The following is a 24,008-nucleotide window of genomic DNA, read 5'->3' on the forward strand; positions in this document are numbered from 1 at the left end:
TACATCATTTAAAGAAAGAACAAAATGCAGTTCAGAGCATGATTTCTGTAAAATACCAGCATCAACAGTCTGATCTACTGCTCCTGCAAGTGAGCTATTGGGTACTCAAGTACCATAGGAAAAACATTTAATGTTTCCATTCACCCTATGAAAGAGACATGAAAACAGTTTTTAAGCAATCAATGTAGTGTAAAGTCACACCTCCAACGAGTTCATCATTCCATCAGATCTCAGACCCAATCTGAGCCATTGCCAAACCTGGCTTCACATGGACACAGAGCACTCAGACATGAATTGATATAAACTTGATAACCAGGTACCCATATTGGCAATTACAGGTGTCCTCGTGCTGGAAGCAGCCAAGAGAATCCTCAGGAAAGCCCAGCTAAAAGTGAACTGGTTTTCTTTGAAAAAAAGTTGAAAGAAAACACAGGACCATGCACTTGCAAGCAAACCTTTAATTTTCATCAAGAGATTCCCTTGTAAACACAGATGAGAGATTCAACTATGATCCCTGTTTTTGTGAGACAGGGATAGGTCCCTCCAGTCAGCTCTTTTACAGATCTGCAGATGTTAAATAAAATCATACACTCATGCTTCCCAATACACAGAGAAATTACAGCTAAATGAAGAGGCAGCCTGCTTAATAATAGATATATTTATATATATAAATAACTGCTCAATCACAAGCATCCAGAGGTTACAGCTGCTGAACACTGGGAACATTCCAGCCACGTCTTTGTTTGAGTACTCTGGATTATGCACACACAGACACATACACACACCAGTACCTGTCCAACACAGGGTGCAAACACCAACCCTGAAATGCAGACTGAACAGTGGGCAAGATGCAGGACTAAGAGAACAGTATCAGTTATGCTGTAAAAAAATAAATAAATTCCCCTTTCTGGCCTGGAGCCAGGCTCAGGGCAGGCACAGGCACCACAGGACTGTACAGAAGCCTGGCTGTGGCATGGCCAGGCAGAGCTCAAGGTTCAGGACTCAATGGCATTTTTTAATTTCCTTACAGTATTTAAGCACTCCTGGAACTGGCTCTACCTTTATGAAGAAGTTTAAAGCCCAACTCATCAACTCTAGAGATACTACTGATCTACTTGCTGTGCATTTTAAAGTAAATCTTTAAGTACATGAGAAATACTTTTCATATCTGATTTCAAGCACGGTTCAGAAGAAGTGCAAGTTTAACATGGTCATTTACAGCAGCTTTCTCATTTTGTACTTTTTTTCATACAAACTAGGATTATAAATAGTTCAATACATTTTATTGTATAAATGCTTCATGGTTTATCATTAGAAAATGCATAGTTTACAGCTATCACACTAATTTTAGTCTATTAACTGGGATCAATACAAACCTTTGGATTTATCAGTTGAACCTTCTCTCCACTGCAAACCCCCTCACTGATGGTCATTTAAACTTCTCAGATCCTCAACTTCAAAAAGTAACTATTGGCTTACTAAAGGCCCAAACAGAGCAACAAATCCAGGGAGACTAAGAACAGGAATGCTCCATTTATGACTGAATTCTGCTGGGAAATCTGGCATTAAGTTTAAATTCTGCCATTTTCCTGACTCCAGTAAATGAAGTCACTAGAGAAAATGTGTCATGTGTTAGGTCTTACTAAAAAATCTGAATGTAAAATAGTTCCATGTGAGGAACATCTTCTGGATTGTATTTCCTACTTGATTATGGCATCAGTTTCAAAATCATACAATAAAGCCACTGCAGAACTGTCAATATTATTGCCTTTAAATTCCATTCATAAGGCCACTGTGAAGGACAGATGGTGAGCCTCACCTTCAGCTGTTTACTTAGCAGAGATCCAAGGAATTTTAGTAGAAATCATTTTCTAACTGGCAAACAAACTTGCAATTTTTCTTTTTGCTTAGTTTTGACTTCCTCTTTAAAAGATTGAGGATTCTTTCCAAGATGTAAAACAAAACCAAATAATCTCAATAAATCACGAATCCTATTTTAGCACTTTGAATTCACATGCTTCATTCTGTATTTTTTTTGTTTAGCTACAAACCCCACTGGATCTGGTGGACCTATGACTGTTTAGAAATGTCTCAGCTACAAATGAAACAACTTTAAAAATGATCCAAGCTAAAGAAAGTAAGGCAATGTCAAATAACACATCTCTGGGGGTTTTAAACCTCTTTTTCTTACCCTTCCTCCCTTATGTCCTAGTTTGGGTCCACCTCCTCTTCTCCTAAGAGAAAACTGTTCGTTCGTTCATTCATTCATTCATTCATTCATTCATTCATTCATTCATCCATCCATCCATCCATTCATTCTTCCTTTGTAACAGCAGCACCCCCTTCACTACTGCTCTCCTCAGCTGAGGTTTCAGGCTTTGTCTCTGGTGAATTATTCAATCCAGACTCTTCTGGCTCAATCTCATCTTCAACATAAATAATATCTTCTGGATTTGGTGGTGGGGGGCAAAACTCCTCTGCTGGAAACATTTCTCGGAAAATAGTCTCAGCCTATTCAGGAAAAAGAAGAATAACATAAACTTTACCTTGAAATGTAACAGCCTGAGGCAATATTTTACAGATATTTAAGATTAACCTGCGTTCTTTCAAATCAATAGTGATTTAGGACTTTGACAGTATTGTAAACACATGGGAAATCCATTTCTTCTAGCAGACCTCAAAAGAGAAAAAGCAATTTATCTTTTTACATTGTTCTACTAGGAAGTCACAGCATGGGGCTTTGTAAAAAATGCTGGTCATTCTGTGTTGCACTGAGAACAAGAAAGAGGATTTTTCTGGAAGCAAACTGATCTTTTGCACATAAAACCATCCCCAGCTGCAAAGCATGGGAAAGATCTTGGCTCTTTCCAGAGAGGGGGATCCATTTCAAAGGAAACCCAGGGAACTGTACACATGAACAGTCCATATCATGGCTAGATGGGTTTCCTTCTTAGATTAAAAAACTGCAAGAAAATTTCTATTTCTCCTTTTCTGAACAGCTTAAACGTTACCCAGCTGAGAACTACTCTTATCCAATGAAACATTGCCACTGAAAATACATCCCCATACATTTGTGGTTCATTTAAAACTCCTGTCTATAATTCCAAGGTATTAGACAATAGTTTCTTCAATATTTAGTCGTATCAACTGAGAAATGTGTGTCCAGTTGAACCCAGCATTAAGACACAGGCATGTAAAGCCCTTGCACAGCAACTCCAGTAAGTTGGAGCTGAATAAAACTCAATTCTGTTCCTGCTTTTCTGCATCCCAACTTGTGGATAAACTCTGGGAACTTTCACAGCAACTTTTACAGGGACCAGGACCAAAGAACTAACACCAGATTAATTCTGAAATCCTTCCAGATATAGAAAATAAACAGGTTAAAGGACAAATATTGGCCTGACAGTTTTAGTACATCCTCTCCTGACCATGAAGATGCCTCAGAAGTCTGAAATATGTCAGGGAATATATTACTTTAGCTCCCAATAATTCATGTCAGGTTGCAGCAGTGAAAACAGAAAACTGGAAGCCAGATGCTTTACTAGATCCACACCTAGGGAGTTTGAAAAGATCATAAATGGCATCTTCATTTCATTTAGCCTGTCCTCAGGGCAAGTAAATGCAACCATCAGCATTAATTCAGTATCACTCCAGGAACTGAACACAGAATTGCAATAGAATAAGAGGGCAGTCACTTGTAAATGAGGTGTAGATGGAGAGATGTCTGTAAGAGCTGTGGTCCTGCCTTGCCAATAATGGATCAGCAGTGCAATCACACAGCATGACAAACAGAATTCAGTAACACTGATGGTAATGAAGAAAATAAATCACAGCAAGTATCACTAAAACACTAATCCCAAAATGATTAGAGAATCAGATATAATTTCCCAAGCTGTCTTTAACACTAATACACACACTGGGCTTTTTTAAGCTGTTCTGATCCATGAGTTTGCAAATCTCTCCTGTTTGGAGATTCCCATCCCATTCCTGGGAGGGTGAGAGTGATTTGGGAGTGGAAGACACACCAACTGACAGCTATTTCCCTCCTCCTCTTGTCTGCAAGGTCCCTGCATGGTGTGACTCCTGCTTCATCTTCAGCCTCTTCTTCACTGTGCTCTCACACACCACTTCCAATTATAAACATGTTTACACTGAAATATTTTCCACTTTAACTTTGTTTGTAAGCATTTATTTCAAAATTTAAGTCAGGCTCAAAAAAATGCAGCCTCTCCATATTTTTGTCAAAAGGCAGGGATTTAGGCTCTTGAGGGCTCCTCCTCAGAGATCTGCTCAGCATCTACCTCACTGATGGCCAACAGATTGAACATAAAGGCTGAATTACAGCACCAAGAATACTTAAATAAGGCCTGATCTATTCCATCATTGTTCATTGATAAGAAGAAAACCTCTTAAGGGAAGACAAACCTGAATGTTAGAAATGTTAAAATCAGAACATGCCCTGTTTCAAATAACAGATTGAAAAAATTAAATTTAGAAGGGAACTCATTTACAATTTAAAACTGCTACCATAATAATTGTCTTGCATTATTTTTTGTCTTTACAGGTCTTTATCCCTCTGAGAGGCAAATTATTGCCTTGTAAAGCAAAATGAAGGATACTATTAGCCCTTAATGACACTATTCTGACCCTGCAGTTCAGGCTATGTCAGCCTTTCCACTTCAAAACCTTATTTTTAAGAGGTTTATGACTTAGTCATAAAAAATCCTGCAACTGGCGAGAGGATGGCATGCACATTGTCTGAACATGGCTATTAAAAACACAGCTTTAAAGATGCCTGGTGACACTGAATGCTCCAAAGCTGTGAAGTGTTCTCCTGTCTGACAGTGCCCTGACACCACAGGGGCTGCTGGGGCAGATCTGCCCAGGAATTTGTTCCTTCCTTATCCAGGGGATCTCTGAGAGGAAAATTCTTTATTACAGTGATACCAAGGCAAAGATGAGGAAAGCTGAGGCAGGAGGCCTGAAGTACCACATTAGGAATTGTGCTGGGCTTTTCCCCTTCCCACCTGAACTGTAGACAGGATTTTCTGGCTTTGGTTTGTACTGTACCTCCTCCTGCACCTTCCAGGTGAAAGATTGTGACTATTGCCTGATGTCTCCATCTACCTAGTTTTATAAGTTTGCAGAGTTACCACGCATATTTTTGTATAGCAGAATACAAAAGGCTGTACTGGACTTATGTCTTTAGAATGAAAGTTCTGCAACCAGAATCTGCTCTGCCCAACCTGTTTGACAGCACAGTCATTTCCCAAAGCAGAGTCTGGCCCAGAGCAGACAAAAACATTGGAGGGCAAGCCAGCATAGGAACTCTTCTCAACTCCTGAAGAATCTCTCATGTTGAAGTAAACTGCCCAGAGGACTCTGGGTTTCTCCAGTTCTTCATTTTCAGTCTCTGAAAAGAAAAAAGTGTTTGCAGTAATCAGTGTTGTTGTGTGATAAGGAAAATATGTGATCTAGCACACTAGAAATCAAATTTTTAATGGAATTACTGTAATAAAGTTTTTTTTTTCTTCAAAAAGCCAATAATTTAACTTTCTGATATTCTCCTTCATCATTCTTTCCCTTTCCTTTCCAAGCACAGCTATGCAAACTCTACTCTCCCTGCACACCAGCAGCAGGTATCACTGCCAGCACCCTACCAAGAAGCCTGGCTTAAATTTAACACCTCTGACATTATCTCCTCCCCTGGGATAAACTGCCAGACAGCAAATCCTGCCTGGGCTCTGCCAGCTCACAGGCCCTGCACTCCCTGTGCACAGACACTCTCATGTGTTCATGCTTTAGCTTTGTACAGAGAATCTCTAATTGGGGCAGTGCTGCTAAATGAAAATAAATGTCTAATTTGTATTTATCTACACTTACTGAGGCTTGCACTGTGCTGCAATACTCATCAAGAATACAGAATTATCACAGACTCAACTTCCTTGCTCAGACTCTGTCCCTCCCTGCTGTACCCTCACATTCCTGTGATCCCTCTGCACACAGGCAGAAAAACCCCTGGAAAGATGAAGGTCACTTTTTAACAGTGCACAGTGCAATGGAGGAACACACAACACAGAATCTGAGCTTAACAGATACTATTTGTTTGGAATATTTGCTGTCCCCTTTCTTGTATTTTACCTCCTCTAAAGTAAATGAAGCTTGTCAAAGATCTTGTGAGATTTACTTCTTTCCAAGGAAAAAACTTCTTGATAACTATGGCATTCAAAACAGTATTTTAAAGCAGTTGAATTACAAAAAAAGAGATAAATCTATGCTATTCCTTCAGTATCTTTTTATAACTGTCAAATAGTTAAAAAAAAATAGGTGCTACCCATACTGAACAGTTTGAAATATAAATTAAATTCATCAGCCTGTGAAAGTCTGAGGCTTAATACAGGGCAAGATGCTCTTTAATATATTTAAAAGTTCACATTGCTCATAAAAGTTACTTCTTCCTCATTTAGGCAGGAAAATGAATGGAGTCCTCTTCTCCAGGTGACTTTGCCTCTTTGACCTGCCATGGCCCAGTGCTCACTTTATCTGGTGATTCATTTTCAATAACTCCAACAGTATTTGTTCTGACATTTTAATTAAAATACGACCACTACCTCATCCTGATGATAAAAAGGCCTATGTGTCAGGGAAAACTGGCTTCTCAGTGCCTCAGTGCACCTGAGGACCCCAATGATCACAGAGTTCCTACAGAAGAATTTCAGTCAGCTTCTAAACAATCTATCATTTCCAACCTGGATCACTTCAAACATGAAGATTAATGCTACCCCTCCCCAAATGATTAGAAGACACTAAGCTGATCTTCTCTTCACCAGGCCTTTGAAACACATGGCACTGTCTTGAAAATTGAAGAGAGAAGTGAAATATTAAAAGGTGAAAATTAGCAGGCTTGAAGTTAAAACAGCTACAAATGAGAAATGTTTGCAACTCTCCAGTCTAATAAAGTTTTCTATTTACAAATCTAAGTTGTTTTCTAAATATTACAAGCAAACCAATTATGAGTATTATAAAGTACTCCCACGTCTCAGTAACTTGCATTTCTACCAACAAAGCCCCTGTCAGTGGGGGCTGAGCACTGTTTTCTCTCACAACTGTGATTTATTGCCTTGCAGCAGGGGCACACTGTATTTAAACTGCTCCTGCCAGGCTTAGAACACAGCAGCATCTCCCACATGCACATCACCTACTCTGTGAATATTTACCACAAATATGGTTCTAGTCAAGATCTCAGGATTAAATTTCAAAAACTTGTGTGGAATTAGCCCAGGTATTTCAGGACCAATTTCCTTCAGCTCCATCAGCAGCTGTTTTCCTCTGGGGTGTGGGATTGTCCATCTCAAGGCCAAAGTTCAAAAATGTATCCAAAGTTTCCTTGAACTTAGGGCCAAGTAGTTGATTATTGGAAATCTATCTTTGTGATTACAAAATAGAACAACTTTATGGTTCCACTGCTTAGAGTAGAATCCAGAAAATTTCAATTCAAACAGCAAACAAGGAAACATTGAAGACAAGAGGCTAGAACAACCCAAGAAGCTTCTACCATTTCACAAATATTTAATTTCACTACTGCACCTTTCAAGGATGTGCTGAACAGCAAATATGTTCCATGGAAAAAAGAAAGTGTGAAAAATAAAAAGGTCCCAGACACTTATGGTCATGTCCTTGGATACTGGAGTTAAACCACAGCTGAAGCAGTCAGAAACAGCTACTTTAGTGAATTGTATTTATGAAAAATAGTATCATAATACCTCATGTGTTTATTTTTACCTTTTTCTGTATTTAGATTGAATAACTTCTGTACAACAGGCTCTAAATCTTCCCTTGCAGTTTTAGTTGATGGACAGGTTAGATGGACTAAATCTGGGAAAAGAGAACACAAACTAATTCCAGTCACCAACACACAGACAGATGAACAACATTTACAACTTTTAAAAGACACAGCAGGCTTTTAGAAATCACAATTCTTCATAAAATCCCTTCCTTTAAGCCAGGGAAGTACCATGGACAGACAGTGTATACACAGCACACAGAGAATTCTCTGGGAACACCTGAGTTCTTTAAGCTGCTCCCATGATGCACACTGTGACTGTGCAATCCTTTGTACAACATTTTATTCATCCACTTCTGAGATGGGAGGAACTATTGCTGAACTACTCCTTTATTTGTTCTGGTTCTCTGCTCAGATACAGAACCAGCTGCTTCATCCCACCTGGTTTTCCAGCCATTCATTCATTTAAAAGCCTCACCTTAAAGCTTTTCATAAAACCACCTTGCTGGGCTCATCTGCTCCTGGAAACTTCTCACCAGAGAAGTCTCCATCAGAGAATCCTGAAGGAATTTAACACTGTGCAAAGTTTAAACTGATTTTTCTTCAGTACTGTAAATTTCTGATCCATTTAAAAGCAGTGCCCAGCTCTGGTATTATTTTAAACCTAGATGACATTTTTGTCTCTTCTCTCTGAAGCCTGGCTGTATTTGTTGTCATTATTTTCCAGTACATCACTCAGATCTTGACCCTGGTTTTGTCAGGAACAGAAATTTAACCCTTCCTGCTCCTCTGCTTTCAGGTTGCACACACACAGATTCTATTCAAACATTAATATTCATTTTTTTATTCAACCCAGACCAAACCTTCTGTCTGAAGGAATATGTATTAAAATAAGGAAAAGGGTGGTGATAATCAAAGTCTTCCCCTAACCTTACCTAGATGCTTCCAATCCCCAACACTGTAATAAAATCTATTCTTTCCTCAAAAAACCCAGCTATAAATCACTAAAGTTCACATCATTTACTTTCTATAAAATCTTTTTTATTATCTTTAAGGTTATGGTTATGAGTCACAGTCATCAGTATATATTTTGATTATATTTGATTTACTCAGGTATAACTGCATTAGTTACAGTGGTTGCCAACATTTGTCTTCAAGTAATTCTCCCAGCAGGAAGAACGATGAGTTCAGTTCCTGATTTCATCATTACAGTCTCCATTTTTAGGGCAAGTGAAGGAGTTTGGTTCCACTCAAGTGGCAATACAGATGATGTGCCTGTCATTTGTGCACTGTGATCAAAGAGTAGATGTATTTGTATACTTATCTTAAATAATTGTTCCAAGGAGAAATCAGTCAGGTTAAAAACCATTTACAGATAATGATGTAAAAGTTTTTTAAAAAATTATGAAATATGTCCCATAACTGGAACCCAGCTATGCCTAATATAGAACTTTATTATTTCAATATATGAAGACAAATTTCATTAAGGAAGGCAGTACCTTCTCTTTTGAAATGAAAGGAATTGATGGAGAAAAGTAAATAACAGAAACCTTAATATTTCAGCACCATAAAAATCCTCCTGAAACTAATACTTTAGATCCATGGAACATCAATCTTTCATTAGTTTCACTTCCTGCTGTATATATCTTGTGAACCCTTAATAAAAAGAAATCAGCTATTTAAATGATAAATATTAACAATGTGCTTTATAGCACTAAGGTATTAATTAATTACAAGCCTATATTTTTTATTATTATTTAGTAGGAGATATAACTTTGAATGACTTAATCATTTACTTTACTCTTCTTTCATATGCAAAGAACTTAGTTCAACCCTCTTTTAACAGCAAAATAAATTGGTTATTATTACAGTTAGTTCTTTCTTGTTAAAAAGAATCAGGGAAGGTAACCTCTAATTCTATTCTAATAAATACCCCAAACAAACATATTATTACTCAATTATTTCAAGTTTACATAAAATACCAACAACAGAATCCTTTCAGAAGATGAAAAGCTCCCAAATACATTGTATTTCAGGTATTTCCATTTAATATTTCAGCTAAGGGAGCCCATTTTCAAAAAAAAACCAAATGACAGATTACCAGGAAGATCCATGTGCTTTGGACTATTATTTTTATCTCCTGAAGGAGGATTTATTCTTGTGTAGGTGAAAATGAGTCCATGAAGCTCCATGATAGCAGGAAGCCATGGCTCCCTGTGTTCTGTGCAGCAGAGGAACAACACCCAGAGGTTTTCAGTTGTGCTCCAGAGCTGCCAGAGCCAGAGGGGAAATCTCCTTTACTTACAGGTGTCCTTCATGCACGTCATGGTGGAGGAGCAGAGCTCGATGACACGAACGGCCGCCCTGCCCGGCTCCAGGGGAGGCACTGTCAGGATGGACACCTGGGCACAGAAACAGAGCCTGAGGGACAGCACAGCACACCTGGGCACAGAAACAGAGCCTGAGGGACAGCACAGCACACCTGGGCACAGAAACAGAGCCTGAGGGACAGCACAGGACACCTGGGCACAGAAACAGAGCCTGAGGGACAGCACAGCACACCTGGGCACAGAAACAGAGCCTGAGGGACAGCACAGGACACCTGGGCACAGAAACAGAGCCTGAGGGACAGCACAGGGACACCTGGGCACAGAAACAGAGCCTGAGGGACAGCACAGGGACACCTGGGCACAGAAACAGAGCCTGAGGGACAGCACAGGACACCTGGGTACAGAAACAGAGCCTGAGGGACAGCACAGAGACACCTGGGCACAGAAACAGAGCCTGAGGGACAGCACAGGGACACCTGGGCACAGAAACAGAGCCTGAGGGACAGCACAGGACACCTGGGCACAGAAACAGAGCCTGAGGGACAGCACAGGGCCTGAGGGACAGCACAGGACACCTGGGCACAGAAACAGAGCCTGAGGGACAGCACAGGACACCTGGGCACAGAAACAGAGCCTGAGGGACAGCACAGGACACCTGGGCACAGAAACAGAGCATGGGGGAGAGCTCAGGGACACCTGGGCACAGAAACAGAGCCTGAGGGACAGCACAGGGCCTGAGGGACAGCACAGGACACCTGGGCACAGAAACAGAGCCTGAGGGACAGCACAGGACACCTGGGGGATGTGACAGGGACAGCACAGGGCCTGTGGTGGATGTGACAGGGACAGCACAGGGCCTGTGGTGGATGTGACAGCACCACCATCCTCACCACAGGCCAAAAGAAATGCAATTACAGTTTGGTTTTCTAGTTTACTATGACAGAACAAACACAACTCTGATTAATATGCTCTAAAATGAAGAACTGCAAAGATTGACAGAGCAGATGCAATTTAAAGTGAACAATGAGAACTTCAAACAGCAGAAAGGAACGTTTAAGAAAAACAAAGGAACTTTTAACAAAGTTTAGACAATATACATAATTAACAGAATAGTAAGGGTAACAGCTTATTAAAAAGCAAGCAAAATTAAAATTAAAGACAGCAGTTTAGAACCAAGTAGGAAAATCCCAGCCATTGAACTAAACTGAACTAAAATTTGTAATAGTTTTATAGACACTAAAACAAACAAAACAATTACCAGTACAGAGAGCTGACTAAAGATCTTGATTCAAGCACAAACAAAACTGAATTAATGACTTAATTCCTACCAACAACTAAATATTAACACAGGGCCTGAGCTGCCAAAGCCAGAGGGAAAGACAAGTGATACAGAATTGGTGTGTACCTGCTGCTCTGAGTCTGTGTTCAGTACAGACTGATCTGTAATGAGGACTGCCCTGGAGATCTGCCTGCAATTCAATAAAAGAATTATGCAAAAATAATGATATAATAAATTCAATACTGCAAAATGAAAACAAAGATGTAAAAATAGCAATTCAGAATCATAGTTTTGGTAATACCAGGGCCATGTCACTATCTAACCCTCATTACTATGACTCTTAGTGGGATATTTTGCCTGTTGCTGAAGCAGAAACACACCTGGAACACCAATGTAGTATTTTCAATGACCAAAACAGGTGATGAATAAATGAATCTGTGCAATTGGATCAAACAGCCTCCTTCTGCTTTTTAAAAAGTTCTTTTGCCTATTTGCTCAGGATTAGCAGCAGCACATGAAGCAGCACAGGAGCCTTGGGATGAAGGGGAAATGCAGCAGGGGGGAGCTCACTCCTCACTGCACTTTGTGCTCAGGGTTTTTGGAGCTCACTCCTCACTGCACTTTGTGCTCAGGGTTTTTGGAGCCCACTCCTCACTGCACTTTGTGCTCAGGGTTTTTGGAGCTCACTCCTCACTGCACTTGGTGCTCCTGCAGTGCCCAGCGTTATCCTGCCCTGTCCTCACAGCTCTGCTGATCCTCCCTGCCCTGCTCTGACAGAGGCAGGACAAGCCCAGGGCTTCTGCAGCACCAAGCAAATCACAGAAATCAAGGAAGTTTAGGACTTGTCTAAAGCTGAACAAATTTAAAGCAGGGACAGCAACTGGCACCTTCACCTTCCAAACACGTTTTAGCAAATATGGAATTCCCAACATATTTAGAGCTCTTGGATTTGTTATATGGAAAGGGGGAATCTGATTTCAATGACAACTGAAGAAAACCTAACTATAGAAAGTATACAGTAAATCCTCCAGTTAATAGAGAAATACTTTGCACAGAATTGAACTGTACTGCAAAAATAAAGGAGTAGACAGGAGGCTCCTCAATTTAACTTGCAGGGTACTTCACACACCATTATTTAAAGAAATTGTGTGTTTTGTTTTACCACATACCTGTAACACACATTTGTGCATGTGCTCTCTGAGAGGTAACTGTCTTCCACAATAAAATAGTTGGCACTTATTCTTTGTCCAAAGTGATCCACAACAGCTTTGCACCTGTATTAAAAAAAACAAACCATAGTAAGAAATTTTGGTAGGTAACAAAAGCATGCATAAGTTGTTAAAATTGAATTATACAGTACAATATTTGTATCTTTCATTAAATTTAGCTATGTATTTCTTGAACATGTGAACCCCTAAACCAATTCAACTGATCACCAAATCCTGGACTGACACATTCTACCTGGTGTATATGCATTTACACACACAATGCCAATATAGATAATGACATCCCAACTTTAATAAACTGATCACTTTTTACAGAAAATATAAGCTTATAGCACTGGCATTTAGCTCTACATTTCTCTCCTCATAATATGTTAAAATAAAATTGTAAATTATTCTGGAGGTACTACCCCATTGCAGTGGGGTTTTTTTCTCAGACAGACACCTTCACCTAAACCAAGTTTGTTTTGACAATAATATTTGACAAATTAAATAGCAAATTAACTTAGGAGATCTGGGCAAGCTCCCTGACAAATGAGTGCATCAGACTGTTCCAAGAGTGAGTTGCTCTGTGACTAAATACACCCTTTATCTCTCAGTGACACACAAAGGGATTAACTGAGTCCTGGTGTTGTAAGAACACAAATGTTCTCCATAGAACAAGGACAGAAATAGAAGTGGGACAGAAATGCAAACCACAGAAATGAACCCATTCAGTGAGCTTAAATGAGAAGACAAATTTCAGATTTTAAGGGGGAAAATTCTCTGTGAAAGGACAAACTTCACTTATGTATGAAGCTACATCATGCATATGAGACAAAGAAAAAGGAGGCTGCCCACAGATACTCAGTAAAGGCACCTCTGCTGCTGATTCTATATCCATGATCTGTGCTCTCTTCTACACTATCAGAACATTTACTGCATAAAGAAATAAAGTAAATTAGCTTTACTGGACTTTTTCTTGGGGCATGAAAATGACACCATTTTTAAAATTAAACTTTTCTGAATAACTTTATCAGTGTTCCAACAATTTAACACACAGTGATTTAATTCACTCAAATTTTCTCACACACGCTTACACATGTGTGCATGCACAGGGAAGCATCCAAAAGAACACAATGCTTAAGCCAGAGATCATGTACAGATTTATCTTTTTATCATAGTGCAGCTTTATCTGTGGAATACCTGACATGCAAGTTATGCCTTAGGAATGAACAATTTCTGTAACTTCAAGCTATTTGTCAGCTTCTGTGATTATAATGATCTACAAACCCACATCTACAATCTAAATAAGTAACAGCAATCAGCTCCACCAGCTCTGGTAAACCAGTTGTTCCTATAACCTGAGATGAGAATTGGAAAAGGAGACACACAGTCCTCATCTGTAAATGTAATAGGTTTATGACTATTAAACATGTTTTTGTAACACTGACTTCTAATGCTGACCTCCCAGGCATCTGGTCCCTACATATATTCCTATTTTCAAATTCAACAGGTACCTGACAACAGTACAAGCACTGTTTGACATCCAACATTCTTCAGTTTCAAATCCTAGCCCATGTGTGTTTCACTTGCAACTTTAACAAGGTTTTCCTAACTGTTAATGCCAGTGATTTCATCCTGGAGCTCTCATTTGAATACTGCAAATAAACAAGGAAGTCGAGCTGCAGCAGCTCATTTCTAATTATAACCTTTCTTATTGTTTATGAAACAATTTCCCCACCACCCCCCAAACATTCTGGAAGGGGAAAGGTTGATTAAATGTCATGTTGCATCACTCAAAGCCAGCGAAAGCAACGACACATTTTCTTTTCCTGCTAAGTGTTGTTTCCTCTCCTTTGTTCAGGAATAGCAGCAGGTCATATGTGTGATAAGATTTTAAACTGAGAGAGAGAGAGAGCTTTTCATTTCAGTCCCACTTTACTTCAAAGGGTGATGCTGAGAAGATTTCTTTCAAGTAGTGCTTCCACATGCAGCAAACACTCCTGCACTGACATTATCAGGTCTCTGTCATCTGATCTGTGTTGCGACAATGAATCACAGCCAACCCTCCATTGACCTTCTTTCAATGTGTCTGGATAAAAGGATGAAAATTAGAATCCATCTCCTTGCAGTGCCACGAGTTATAAATGTACTTTATAGGGCTCATTATCCAAACTAATGGACTAAGGGCGACATCCTTGAAATGGACTCAGCAGCACTGACAAAGCCAGGCTGCAGTATTTCAGCAGATATGTAAATTACTGCCTGTTTGCTCTATCTTTTTATCACAGATGTATAAATGGCCATTTATCACATCTCTTCCATTTTGAGACAGAATTATGCAATTGGAAACATATGTGAATTGTGATCAATATAAAATGCCCACCATTATGATGAAATTCTACATGCACCCAAAAAAGTGACACACAATAAACACAGAAAAACAACATTATCATACATTAAATTTGGGTTTTTTCCTCAGCCTCAGAAATACAATGTGGTTTTTATTTTCTAATAGAGCATCACAGTTCGACCAAGATCTCAGGATGTTCTACAAACTTATTAAAACAGCAGATCTCTTACCATACATAAAACCCAGATATTTTCAAGTGCATTACTAAAACCTTAAAATAGGGATGTCTAAAATTTCTGTTCTTTCACCTTGTCTTGCCTGAATCTTATTTTCAAAAATTATAAAAAGACCTACAGAAAAAGGTTAAAAATAATTGTAGAGCTGGGTATAAAATCTACTGTTCTCTGTAGATACAGGCATGGGTAGGAAAATGTGAAAAAGCAATGTTAGCCACGTCTAGAAAAATGCTGGAATAAACTTTGGTGATATTCTGAGACTTTTAATTAAAACTTTAACAAAAAATTTTAGAAGAAAATCAAAGCTGTAGGTAGAAGTATGCATTTTCCTTATGTGTACTAAACCAGGAATATTAAAAATAGAGAAAAAAATCCCTGCCTCAAGGCATGGATGCAGCCTGGAGAGCTGTGAAAGGAGCTATAAAGTGGTAATGAGCACTGCACAATGCATTTCTGCAGTGCTGAGTGAGCCATCTGTAACTGGGGAAGCTGCCTCTGCAAGCACCCAGCCAGCTGCACTGACAACCAGATATGAATTTGCCTCTTACCAATTACTATTAATGGTCTGTTGACTCAAAAGCTCAGTAACTCATAAATAGCCTCATTAACAACTTGATAGCTGATTTTTATTAGGCAAAACACTGAAGCCCAAAGTCAAGAGGAAATACAAGCTGCTGCAGGGGGGGAATCCACAGTGAGGAAGGAGATAACAGCAAGAATGAAACAGGAGATAAAGGAAATGGATATCTTGGATGTGTTGTGCTCCTTCGTATTCACTATCAGATAATGGCATTATTAAAAGCTCAATGTTTTTGGAGTAATGAAAGTCTGGTAAAATCTTTAGAAGTATTTCAATAATTCTGCTCCTCAAAAATCTATCATTCTAAAATGGCACAAGTGAACCCCAAAAACAGCCTAAAAAAAGACACTTGTGCTGTTTTTTTTTTAAACTATATTCAAAACATAAAGGCAGGTTAATGGAAAATCAGCACTCCAGCTCTTCTGCAACACAGATAACCTTACAAAGAAAACATTGATTTCAAAGTCTTCAGGATGTGCAGAAGAAGCTGGAAACTGGGGCAAGCAGTGCCATTGACCAGTTAAGACCTGCACAGAGTGGGGTTTGGAAGTTGCTTCCAACCAAAAGCTTTGTCCCCCTGCAAGAGCAATTTAAGCATTTAAACATTGTTGGAATAAAAAAAATTTCCTACAGCAAGAGTTCAAATATCACTGTTAAAATAACTAACAGTTTCTGAAAGGGGCACAGTTTAATTTTCATATGATTTGTGCATTTTGAAGAACACACCTGCTGAAGCACATTTACATCTCAAAGTCTACAACTGTGCAATGAGCTCCAGAATCTTCAGGAACTGGCAGAAAGGTAAAATCTGGAGTTTATCCAATTTCAGGGAAAACAGCTACTACTTGACCATGTGGCAAATGCAGCTACAAGGACTGTGCTCCAGGAATTGCAGAGCAACTGGGAAGTAAACCCACACCCCCTCATTTAACTGCTCATTCTCCTAATGCATTGCTACTACATCATTTCTAAATGAATTCTCTAAATTTTCTACAAAACATCTTGGACTTTTCAATTATACACACTGAGCTGCAGAGTCTTTAGGACAGCCAAAGCCTGCAGTTAGACTAATACCTGATAAAATGTGTATAACAGAAATATGGTAATTTACAGAGGTGTGAAAAATGCCACTATGGAAAAAACTCTGCGTTGATTTTTCTTAGCTCAACTTTAAGCCTGCCTACAGGCCAGATATTGTTGTAGAAGAATTTATTCTGGAATAAGAGGGCAGCATAGTTTATGACAACAATCTACCTACAAACTCATTAAAGTCTTTTCTCTTGGAGTGACATGCATTATCAGCAAAGATTAATCTGATGAGTCTTTAGGTGAGCTCCATTTTTAAAAATGCAATAACAGAGGGCTTTGTTGTCATCTGATGAAAATCAATTAGAGTAGGTAAGGCCACAAGGAAAACTAACATCACTCATCAGCAGCCCCCCGGCAGCTGAAATGATTTGTCTTCCAAGCTTGGGTGATCAGGAGCTGTAGTAATATCACAGGGAAATTAATTTAGTTTCTATATCCTAGACCCACTTTCCTTGTTCTGGAGGACCTATACACAAATTACTTTTAATCAAGGTTGATGTGTTATTAATACCAAGGAGGATCTCAGAAGAATCATTTTTTTTTCAATTGACTTGAGACATTTTTCACCTGTGTTTTGTGTATAAACAGAAGTTCCTGGTGCCCCTTACCGGCCCGAGGCTCTGTCCAGCACCAGGCAGCGCACGGCGTGACGGAGGCAGTAGATCCCCCCAAACACAGCACACAGCCTGCAACAGGGAAACAGAGGTAATTAGTGCAGCTCTGCTAATTGCAATCAGTCTCAGTGCTCAGCAAGGCAAAGCTTTGAGGTGTTGGTAACACTGATTTACTGACAGAAGCAAGATGTGGAGCTGCTGGAGTGCAGAGGAGGTCACGGAGTTGGCACAGGGCTGGAGCCAGGCTGGCAGAGCTGGGGGGGCTCACCTGGAGAGGAGAAGCTCCAGGCACAGCTCAGAGCCCCTGCCAGGGCCTGAAGGGCTCCAGGAGAGCTGCAGAGGGACTGGGGACAAGAGATGGAGGGACAGGACAAGGGGAGGGAACAGCCTCAAACTGAAGGAGGGTAGGTTTAGATTGGATATATGGAGGGTGGGCAGACCCCAGCACGGGGTGTCCAGAGCAGCTGTGGCTGCCCCTGGATCCCTGGATGTGTCCAAGGCCAGGCTGGACAGAACTTGGAGCACCCAGGGACAGTGGAAGGTGTCCCTGCCCATGGCAGGGGTGGCACTTGTTGAGCTTTAAGGTCTCTTTCAACCCAAACCAGTCTCTGATTCTGTGATTTTGAAGTGAAAGCATTTTGATATCTCTTCACAGGTGACAAACTTGGAAACTTTCACTTTGCAAACCTAACTTCCAAAACTGGCATTATTCTGTCATTCTAGTGTCAGATGAGGCAGATCACAGACAGCCAGGCCCACAACCCCCTCTGACCTGCAGGACAGGGACAGCCCAAGGAGCTGTCAGCACCACAGGACACCTGGAACACCCAGTTCCCTAAAAACAGCCCTGCTCCTCATGGAAAACCAGAGATACATCCCAAAAATCCCAGCCTTGGCTGTTTGGAGGTTGTTGAGGATGCACCACAGGTTAAACATCCACTGAAGAACTCCTAGAGAACCTAGAGCTATGGGTTTATTATCTCTGATGCTGCAATCCACAGCCTCCTTCCTGCCTGACACAGCAGCCATCAGCATCTTTCAAACCAACTCAGAGGAGCTGATCTCATATCTTGCATTTAAGAATAGCACTATTAACTTCACTAGAACTGGATTCCTTAGTTAAAAACATTAATTACAGTTTTCCTTCAACCACAGCCAGGGGGTTTTGATATACACACTTTATTTTTCCAGTGTGCTTTGAAAGAACTTTGCTGCTTGGCTGCACAAAAATGTGAATTATTTCTTTCCAAGAGTAGCCTGCTATCCAGGGGATGAGGGCATGACCAGTTTTCATAGGCCAGCAGAAAAGTTCTTTTTTAAAATGAAAATGGAAAGGAATTTGGATTGTGTTGCTGAACAATCACAAACAGCCTAAACACCTATTAGAACAGCCTAGCATGAAAAATGACACAGCTAGGAAGGACTTGCCAAAATTATTTAAATACAGAAACTGAAATATTCAACTAAATGGCACCCCAATAATCTATGGCAAAGAAAAATCATTGTGCTGGCATTACTTTGATACAATGGGCTATTCAAGATGATTTGACTGCACTTGAAGTACAGGGCAACTCTTTGATAGCATTAACCCCAAATGACAGACATTTAAACTGATATTACTCTAATTAACTGGCCACTGCCTGCACCAATAATTCAAGTTTTGCTGAAAGATAGCAACAACACTGTACTCAGCTTCAACTTTGGCCTGCTGACATCAAATCATATTACAGCTAAATTAACAGTTGTGAAAATTTCTGGCCTGGTAGCCTTCCATCATACACAGCCTTTAAATGCCATTTCAGACCCCATCAAGGCAGAAATCAGCAGCTGCAATTTTTAATACAGCTGTGGAACAATAGGACATATTAAAAGCTGCATTTTTGACAGCATATTCGCAGTGATTTATGAGTTTGTATATAATTTGATTATTCTATTAATTTTACTGATTACTGATTCAGCTAATACAGTGAAGGTCACTTACAAAATAAATCTTCATTACATTTCACAGAAAGTAACTGCCTCCAACTAGTTGTTTTCTTTAATTAAACACTAATGTAACAAGAGAGGAAATAGGCTGCAGGGTTGCTGCATCTGTTGATATAAGAGGAGTTTAGTGCTTTGATGTAATGCTCTGTGATATTAATTGAACAAAAATAGAATGTCTCTCCATTTGACATCTCCATTTCCAACAGTGAGATACCACAAAAACACTCACATTACAGACTTAACCTTAGTTCACTCTGAAAGAATTTTAAAACTGTATCTAATAATTTTACACCAAGATCTAGTTTTTATTTCTAGCATGTAATTTGTCCTCTGCTTTCTAAAATGCACGTTGTGATTAATTTAAAAATTGACTATTTTTTAACTGTGCATTTTTTCTATAGCAGAAACTACTTGCTTCTCTCCTTAAAGCTGAATACTCCATGTACAGCACTGCAAGCTTTGGAGAAAGATCAAAGAAGAACATGGCAAGTGCTGAGATAATGAATTGTTCCCTTTCAGTTTATTTTAACACACAGAGCAAGCTGTGACCTGGTTCTTATGTAAAGTCTGTTTCCTGAAAGGCCCCTAGAATGTCAGCCTTTCCTCCAGTGCTGCTGTGTTCCAAAAACATTAACAGGTAGAGTTGACACAAATCAAATAAATAAAATAGCTGCAGCTACAAAAAATGATGGTTGATCCTCCCAACACATAGTTCCCATGCCAAAGTCAAAACCTGGTGTGTGCATCCACCTGGGCAACACCAAAAATCCACCCCCCCAAAAAAAAGCACCAAAAAACTAATAAAAAAATAATCAATGTCATCCTGAACTGTCCTGGCATTTGGAGAGCTATGGAAAGGAAAAGATGTGACAGAAATGCTTAGGGAAGCAGATGAAGAGTCAAATATTTTGACTTTTTCCTGCAGGCTGTGTTCATTATTCCTGTGAAATTCAAAAAGGTCCTGTGAGATCAGAGAAGCAGCCTATGGTTTAAATCCATCAGCAACACGACAATCCTACACCCATGCCAAAGTTCCTGCACTTCCCCCCAGCACTCAGCTCACCCACAAACTGCACTTTGAGCCTGGAGCCCAAGGTAAGATGATTTCTATCCCCAGATCTCCCCCTCCCTCTGGGAACCCAGGCTGGGACTGGGAAATGCTGCAGGAAGAGGAGCTGGAATGGCACTGCTGGGGTACCAAATTTAACTTTAAAACTAAGAAATTGCTCCTTTTGATTGTGTGGGATTTAGACTGCATATACAGAAATACCCACTCACATCCTGTGAAATATTCTGGTAGTGAACACTGCCAGTAAAACAGACAAGATAAAAACTGCTGGGCTTGGTTTGGTTTAGAGCACAAAGCTCCAGCTACTGATCCCTGACCCTACACAGAGCCTCTGTGCACTTCTCTCCACAATTACAAAACAGGGGTAATTTAAGTCTATTTCATCAGAGTCTGGCAAGGGTTGGTATTTATTGTTCATGGATTCTGAATGACCACACTGCACTGCAGTACAATTATTCCAGGAGTTTTAGCATTTGAGTTCCTATTATGTGAGGTACAAGTTTTGGGCTTGGGGAAGTCACTGCTGCCTTTTACAGGCCCAAGATCCCAATTCCAGCTCCATAATTCAAATGTAAGAAGATAATGCAATAAAAATCTAAATTTATAAAATATATTTTTATGTTCCTATACTTCAGCCTTGCTTTGTGCCAGTGTAGATTTCTTAGGGTGTTTCTAAAGCTGAGGAAATTCTGTTGACAAAAAAAGAGACCATGTTTAATCTGTCTTTTCATTTCAACTAGTAATTAGTAATTTCAACAAATGCAGCACCAGCAGCTTATTGCTGATAAAAGTGCCATGTTCCTGATGACTCTTGTCACAATAGAAAAGTGCTGCTTCTTAAAATTAACCACATTATCAACCTCATTTTTTCAATGATATTGCAATTAACACTACTCTTTAGTGAATCAAGGTTAAGCATCATTCTCTGGGATTCTAAACTCAAGAAACTGATGATTTCTATGAAGGTTAGGTGAGAAACCATCAGGCAATGTGTTTAAGTGGCCTAGCAATTGTGGTTAAAGCACTGTGGCAACTGTAAGAAATTGCTACAGAGCTGGAGAGGAAAAGAAGAAAAAGGGAATAGAAGAGTCCAGCTGTTTCTGTGCTGCTGTGAGGGCAGGGAGGTGCAGAGGCACTCCCAAGGCTCCTCTTGGGGAGGTGGAAGGAGCTGGCTCCAAACCCCAGGGACCTTCCAGGAGAAGCAGCTGCTCCTCAGCCAAGGTCATCGAGCTGCAATCACACAACAGCTCTGCCCTCCCAGAGGGGCTGGGGAGAGCAGGACTGCAGGGCAAGGCACAAAAGCCAGGCACTGGGAGCAGTCACTGAACATTAGTTCTAAAACCCATTTCTGTGTTCTCTGCCTCCAGAAAAGACACAAAAATTCCAGTTCTCTTAACCCTCAATGAAATTCAAGGCCATTTTACTAATTCTGTCATGTTTAGGAAGGTACCTTTCTCTGTCTTCTGGTGTAATGAAAAAGGACTCTGCTAAATGCAATTTGCCTCCTCATCTGAGATTTGCTCCAGTAATAAACAATCCTGTCACTTCCACAGCTCTCCTGATAATGCTGCAAATATTCACATGTCTGAGTGAGAATTCTCAGGAAGACCCTGTAAGGCACAACCTGCACATCCCCACACAAGCAGGGAGGAACTCCCTTGCTAAGGGACTGGTAAGAGGTAATTCCAAATAATATAGCAAGATACATTTCCCTCCTATTATCACCATTACCCTAATTATTAAACCCTGAAAAAGCCATCTCACAATAACATTTTGTATTTTGTGCTTTTAGGTTCCAAATATGTTTTTAAAATGGATCAAGATGATCAAGAATGAGAGTAGGACAATGACAATACAATTTCTTGACTGAAAACTTTTCCCTGCCTAGTTAGGGATGGGAAATCAATACACTTTGACAGCATCCACATGATTGAGAGCATCCCATGTGATAGATTCTAATGGCTGAAGGCCTTCACCAGGTATAAACTCCTGCAGAACACAATTTCTAGTCAGAAATAACAAGGAGCAGAACAGCTCTCATGTTTGCAAGTAATTTTTTAAACAAAGAATTGACAAACACTCACTCAGAAGATAAAATCTAAAATGGGAAGGTATTCTCTAAGTTTCATCCACGTAATGCATTTTACAACAAAGGTTATTTCCAAATTAAAAGTCTTTTCCTGTCAAATTCTGAGAAATACTGTGGGCAAGGACACAAAAGCATTCCACAGCTGTATTAACGACAAGGCTCACTGATCTGTGAATAACCTGAAAAAAATGAAGATTATTGAGTTACTTTACCAATCTATCCATCCATCACTAGTGAGCAGGTCTCAGAATGATGGATTATCTCACTTCCCTCATGTTTATCCCAAGAAAGAGTTTCTCCTTAGAGGGAAAAACAAACAACTGCTCCTACAAACAATCCTGCTAACTCTGCTTGCCCATTTTGCATTCATCTGCCAACAAAGTGAGAAGAAATATATCAAGTTTGTCTTTAAAGGCCAAACTATATTTGAAGTTTTATTATTTCCCTGAAATGCAAGTGAAAACAATTAGAGGAAAGCAGCACTGCAGCTACTGGTACTATTCAGTATTTCAGCACAACTCAAGGAATAGTGATACACTGTCAGTAATTCCAATTATATTTTCTGATCCAAAGAAATGGAATAATTATAAGTAATAAGAGATAGATAAGTATGAAAATTAGGTATTTTGAAATGGAGGACTGAACTCATACCTCACTATGATTTTTAAATCACCTGTGATTGTTTCACATGTGCTGACACTCAAATCTGTCACACCTGATTGTCACCAGGAATTCACATTGATTGAATTTCTCATTAATTTCTCATTAACATGCTAAATCATGCAATTTACACACAGAAAAGTTCTGCATCTTGCTGACATGCAGAGACATAATACTTATGTATAGATTTAGCTGAAAAACATGGTGTGCCCAATTTTTAATAAATTATTGAAGTCCAGTCTTGATTTCAGACCAGTAAAACCTTCCTAGACTGGGGAAGGGACATAATTGGGAATTTTAAAGGACCTGAGACTACCCCAGAAGCTCTGACATCTCTAGCAGATAATAGTGCACATGTAAAGGTAAAACTGATTATTCATTTTTAAATATATACAGGAACCCTCAGAATCAATCACACTATCCATCTTATCTCAGCCTGGCCTCTTAATCTTCCTGTAAATATGGGCACTGAAAGAGATGGAAGTGTCTTAATCAGATCTTTGCTCCATCACTAAATTACTGCTGTCACTGTCACGGAGACAGAAATTACAATTTCAGCCAGAATCTGTAGGAACTCTTACAAAGGGTGACACTGTCCACCAAATACACAATGGGAAAGCTCCAGGTCTGTTCATTAACCAACTGCCCATAACAGGGACTCACCAACTCCTCTGGCCAAGCAGCCAAGGATATTCCAGCACCTGCTGCCTCTGTCAGCTTTTGGATAATTCAATT

General features: G+C 39.7%; 1 protein-coding gene across 1 annotated transcript in view; it reads right to left on the reverse strand.

Moving 5' to 3' along the window:
- Positions 1-443: 443 nt before the first annotated feature.
- The window catches only part of CHM (CHM Rab escort protein), a 53,632-nt gene continuing 30,067 nt past the window's right edge, over positions 444-24,008 (reverse strand). The window contains exons 9-15 of the mRNA XM_054641342.2: positions 17,464-17,541; positions 12,562-12,666; positions 11,519-11,582; positions 10,089-10,185; positions 7,783-7,875; positions 5,247-5,413; positions 444-2,511 (exon numbers count right to left, since the gene is read on the reverse strand). Coding sequence (XP_054497317.2) covers positions 2,314-2,511; positions 5,247-5,413; positions 7,783-7,875; positions 10,089-10,185; positions 11,519-11,582; positions 12,562-12,666; positions 17,464-17,541 — 802 coding nt within the window. The 3' untranslated portion in view covers positions 444-2,313. The remainder of the gene's footprint in view (positions 2,512-5,246; positions 5,414-7,782; positions 7,876-10,088; positions 10,186-11,518; positions 11,583-12,561; positions 12,667-17,463; positions 17,542-24,008) is intronic.

Source organism: Agelaius phoeniceus, chromosome 14, assembly GCF_051311805.1.
Source record: "Agelaius phoeniceus isolate bAgePho1 chromosome 14, bAgePho1.hap1, whole genome shotgun sequence".
Taxonomy (NCBI): domain Eukaryota; kingdom Metazoa; phylum Chordata; class Aves; order Passeriformes; family Icteridae; genus Agelaius; species Agelaius phoeniceus.